The sequence below is a fragment of the Streptopelia decaocto genome (genome assembly GCF_964273445.1).
Source record: "Streptopelia decaocto genome assembly, contig: HAP1_SCAFFOLD_1185, whole genome shotgun sequence".
Classification (NCBI taxonomy): Eukaryota; Metazoa; Chordata; class Aves; order Columbiformes; family Columbidae; genus Streptopelia; species Streptopelia decaocto.
In genome coordinates, this window is record NW_028116781.1 from 1 (window position 1) to 5,294 (window position 5,294).

The following is a 5,294-nucleotide window of genomic DNA, read 5'->3' on the forward strand; positions in this document are numbered from 1 at the left end:
CCACCCCTGGAGTATTGTGTTCAGTTCTAGGCCCCTCAGCTCAGGAAAGAGATTGAAGTGCTGGAGCGGGTCCAGAGAAGAGCAACAAGACTGGGGAAGGGACTGGAACACAAGCCCTATGGGGAGAGGCTGAGGGAGCTGGGCTTGTTTAGTCTGGAGAAGAGGAGGCTCAGAGCTGAGCTCAGCACTCTCTAGAACTACCTGAAGGGCAGTTCTAGCCAGGTGGGGATTGGGCTCTTCTCCCAGGCATCAGCAATAGGACAAGGGGGCTTAAACTTAAGTTTAGGCTGGAGATTAGAAAGCAATTCTGTGCAGAGAGAGTGGTCAGGATTGGAATGGCTGCCCAGGGAGGGGCTGGACTCACCATCCCTGGAGGTTTTTAAACTGAGATTGGCCATGGCACTTAGTGCCATGATCTAGTCAATGGGCTGGTGTTGGACCAAGGGTTGGACTCGATGACCTCTGAGGTCTTTTCCAAACCAGTCGATTCTGTGATTCTGTGAATTAACTTCAGTTTTAAGAAAAAAAACAAACTAAAGTGTACTTCTGGGTGAGGATGGACCAGGCTCGGGATCAGGACCAGGGGTGCTGCAGGAGCAGGTGTCTCCCAGCACGGACAGGCCATGGGGACCTGTTGACCTCAGCACCCTGGGCCCCAGCATGGCCCAGTTCAGCAGCCCTGGGCCCGAGGGCTCAGCCCAGGGACAGCCCCACAACCAGGGTCAGAGCGGTTCCTGCTGCTGCCCCGAGGGTCACCAGCCCCAGGCAGCCCTGAGCCAGAGTGCAGGTGTCTGAGCTGGGCTGAGCTGGAAGGGGCTGCAAAACAGCTCATCGGAGGAGGCGATGGAAGAAGGTGCCGTGTGTGTGGCACCGGGGTGAACCGACACCCTCAGTTTGGTATCTGGACCCGTGCTGGGCTTGCACATGGACTAAGCCCCAGCTCAGAGCACACATTGCTGTTCCCAGCCCCGGCTGCCAAGCGCTGGTCCTGCTCTCTCCTCCCTGGTGCGGCCCGAGCGCACGACTGCCCTGCCTGCTCCTGCCTTGGGGAGCTGGGGTCAAAAGGAAGGACAGACTGGGGTGGGTATGGGATCTTTAAGTGTCCTGGGGTTGCTTTGCTAATCACTCTGTGACGGTTCCTGGGCTATTAAGTCCATACATGCCCAGAGAGGCAAAAAAGTCCATGAACCAACTTTCCAATTAAGGTTTCCTTCTTACAAAAAACCACACTTCCATTTTCTCATCGGCAACAGGCTGAAAGATGGCAGCTGAAGCACCATGTGCCTCTTGTGAAAACAGGTAACAACAGATGGTTCCGCTCAGTCGATCCTTAGTTGCTTCCTCCACAGGAAACCTGTCCATTAATTTAATCTCTGGTGTCCAGGCAGGGCCTTGCTGATGTTCCTGTGTCGCAGCAAGTGTGTGCATGTCAGGCTTTCTGCAGGTTTGTGACTCAGTTTTCTTATTTTCCCTAATAATGACAATCTTGCTGTGCACTCCTGAAGTCTCCCATAAGCTGGTAGTTGAGAGAAGGATGGGGAGCTCCAGTGAGCTCAGGGAGGACCAGGCAGCACCACAGGCAAAGCAGACGGGAACTCGACTGGGTGAACATTAATGGAATTTATTGACAGATGAAACTGCCGTGTCTCCCCCGTCTTTGGGCGGATCACCGTGCACCCTGAACCGGTACAGGCAGGTGTAGTCCGGGTGGCCCCAGTTGCTCAGCACTTGCAGCCTGATGTAATTCACGACCCCAGGGAGCTCGTTCTGCAAGGACAAGAAGAAATGAGTCGCCTTTTCCTCTCTGGCCCGTGAGCACTGACAGAAGTGCCGCAGCGACGGCCTCGATCAGCAGCTTCCTTCCTGCTGCCCCGCGGGGCTTTTGACCTGTCATGGTCCAGATGTTCCCTCATTGGGCCATGAGAACAGCCAAGGAAGCAACAGCGTCCAGGTGCCTCAGCAAATACACTGGAAAGCTCTCGCCTGCTTTGGGGCACAGGCTTCCACAGTCAGAAGACCCAGTGCTGGGGTCAGTATAACGTCTCGTTGCCTTCTCCAGAAAGCCACGGAAACAGAACGGCCTCCCTGTCACTGCTCACTGCCAGCACCAACAGAACCCTCAGGAAGCCCAGTATTTCTGTGTCTAACTGGCAGACCAGCAGTCCTGCATCCTACGGGATGTGGCTGCTTGTGCACACTTGGGGTCCAGACAGTCAAGCTGATTCCAGCTTCAACTGTGGTGCTTCTAAGCAATGAAGTTTAACCCCAAAATGAAAGAGAAGATGGCAGTGCAGCCATCCGCCACCAGGAAGTTAAAGCAGAAGAAAGGCAGCGTGGCACTCGCTCAAGGACAGGGCTGCCTGTACCCTTTGGCAGGGAAGCCTCTCCCCATGCAGCCGCATTTCTCCTCCTCTCCTGCAGTTCTCCTCCCTCTGTGTCCCCATACCTTCAGCTGGAAGGTCTGACTGGGATTCAGCGCTGCCAGGAAAGTGAACTGTCCCAGGAACGTTCCCTGCTCCTCGTGTTCTTCCTTGAAGCCCTACAGAAAGATGGGTGGAGAAAACAGAGCGTCTGGTGCACCATGGGAGACTGAACTTCAGCCGGTGAAGTACGGGGTTATTTCAGCTACGGAGTCCAAGGACCATGAGCACAGGACAAGACGAAGAGCTGCAGGTGGGCAGCACGTCACACTTGCCCACTCAGCGAGTCCAGGCTGCCTGTCAGAAAAGGAGCAGACGCTCCCAGTGAGAGGGAGGTGACCTGAGGATCACAAATGCACTGGGACTGGAAGACAAGAAGGTTTAGGACCATGCACTGTCCAGCTCCTTTTCCCTGTGGCTCCTGGAGTAGCAGCTTGCCCCAGGAGATTTTTTTTTGAGTGGTACATTGAATAAAAGAGGAATACAATGGGAAGGAAGCAGCACCAAGGAGCCTGTTTGTTCTGAGACAGGAGGAAGCTTCAGGCCACCAGAATCTTTGACCCAGCTTCATTCCCTGCTCAGAAATGCTGTGGAACCCCCAGCTCCCAACTCCAGAGAAATCACTTACATAGACAGCAAAGTCCTTGGGAGCTCCGGAGATGCTTTCTCCATGGAACGCTGTCCCTGAGACATGGGCCATGGTGACGGCTCTGGGAACGACCGGCACGGACAGCTTGATGAAGACGTGTCCCTGACTCCCTGGGAAGGGCCAGCAGTTGCCAGGATGATTGTCCGGCTGAAAGGACAAGAAACACTCAGCAGGGAGACACAGGAGGAGAGCAGGTCCATGAGAGAAGGGGCAGGAGAAGAAGCTTCGAGGAGCAAAGACAGGTGGGAAGGACACTTGGAGCAGCATGTGTGGTTCATTCTCCCAGCCTTAGTGTTACTGCTTCTTGGTGCTCCTACCTCCAGAATCAGCTCAGGAGACCTCATGTAATCCATCAATGGCAGGGAATACAGGAAGACTTTTGCTTTGGCATCCCGGAGTGATGGAGAAGTCTTGGACTGAACGACGGCTGCCCCTGGAAATTCAAACATGAGCATGATCACCAGGCAGTGTCAGGAGGAATATTGCACTGTTGACTTGGAAAAGGCTTCTCAGTTGTAATCCATGTCCTACAGTGGGTTCCCCTCTGTCTTGCTGGCACGACCCCTCTGGAACACACGGCAGGGGTCATCAAAGTGTCGTATTTGGCCGTGGAAATAGGCAAGAATGTGAACCAGCCTTTCTGTGCTTCCCATGGGGTCTGGCCCGTTACAGGCTCTGTCAGTGGAGGCACTTTTAGGGCACGAGGTGACCCGTGACTTCTCACCCCTTCTCTCCTGCCCCTGGGCACGTTCCAATGCCCATCTTGTCAATCTGGACAGGAGGCGCTTTGGAACTGGTTTGTTTGTACAATCTCACAATACCTGCTGATTTCAGGGCGTAATCTGGCATCGGGACCTGCATTTCTTCCAGCTTCTCCAAAGCCTGATTGATGATCTCGTGCACAGCCTGGGAGGGAACACAAAGGAGAGCGCCTGTTGGAAGGAGAAGGACCGGGGCAAGCAGGACCCTGCAAGGCCAGCCAAGGTGAGCGGGGACAAGGCCCGTTTCAGATGGAGGGAACGCCCACACTGCCTGGAAGCCTCCCAGGTTTGCTCTGCTGTGATTGTCGGGATCAGAAAGGGGGGGCTGCTCACTCCAGTGCTCTGAATGCTGGAGCTGTGGGAAGGGGCTGTTCCTGTGGAGAGGCCCCAGGCCAGGCAGCACGGACAGACAAGCCTTCTGGGCATGAGATAGGCCTGGCTTAACTCTGGACCTCTGAGACCATTCTTTCTTTCCAGCCCTCCCTTGAGGAGGACCTGAGATCTGGGCGCAGAGGAAGGTCCGACTCAGACAGCTGGCATTCCCGTCACGCTCTCTCTTCCCCATAAGGAAGTGTGGAGCAACAGGAAAAGGGAGCGTGGCCATGACAGCACTTGTTCCAGCAGCACCAGCCTGTTGGCTGTGACAGGAATGGAGTAGGATACGTGCGGACGGAGGATAAAACCCCTGAGCAGATCCTTCTGCCTTGTGCCCTTACCCGTCCGGTAACGCCTGGGAGCTTTGCCTGCTTCACGCCTTCCTGCAGAGCCCGCTCAGTGACATCCTTTGCGCTCCAGCGCAGATGATAAAGCTGTTCCTGGAGCTTACGGAGCTGGTCTGGCAGGGGGAGGGCTTCGCTCAGGTCTGCAGTGCTCCAGGGGGTTAAGGCACCAAGTCGTCCCACGTGGTAAACACCTGTGGAAACACACCAGAGCTTAGAACTGGTCTAAGGCTGGGCTGTGCCTCGGCCTGCCCGCTCCCCTTTCTGTGTCTCTCCCAAGTGCCATAGTTGTCTCTCCTCTTGTTGCCTTTGACAGTGGCCGTCATGGCGTACGGGCTCCGCAATAGATGGACATTCCCTGCCATGGACTGTGCTCCTTGTCCCGCAGAAGATTCTCAGCCCCTGGGGCAGGAGAGCTCAGCCACGGCCTCTCCCTGGGCTGAAGGGAACTGGCTCAGCCCTCCTGGGGAAGGCAACTCAGCCCTTCCTCACCCACACCCGTCCCGCTGGAGCAGGGACCGGCACAGCTCTGTGGGGACTTTCTGCTCTTGGCTGAGCTCCTCTGCTCACAGCGGGGGAAGCGGAACAGGGCGGGATGGAGCCCCGAGTGCCTCCTAAAGCACCGTCCTCAGGTCGGAGATCTGCAGAGACTCACCGAAAGAGAAGAGACCAAGCAGCAGCACCAGGGTCGATGCCTTCAGTGCCTTCATCTTCCTGCAGAGCAGATAAAGAAAAGGCTGGTGAA

At 55.7% G+C, this 5,294-nt stretch overlaps 1 protein-coding gene across 1 annotated transcript; it reads right to left on the reverse strand.

The window, feature by feature from the left end:
* Positions 1–1,611: 1,611 nt before the first annotated feature.
* On the reverse strand, positions 1,612–4,875 carry LOC309452097 (SUN domain-containing protein 3-like; the record flags this gene model as incomplete). Its single annotated transcript, XM_082076773.1, has 7 exons — positions 1,612–1,767; positions 2,447–2,539; positions 3,049–3,216; positions 3,387–3,502; positions 3,891–3,975; positions 4,547–4,743; positions 4,857–4,875. 7 exons carry the CDS (start codon positions 4,873–4,875, stop codon positions 1,612–1,614), a joined length of 834 nt encoding a protein of 277 aa, XP_081932899.1.
* Positions 4,876–5,294: the final 419 nt, after the last annotated feature.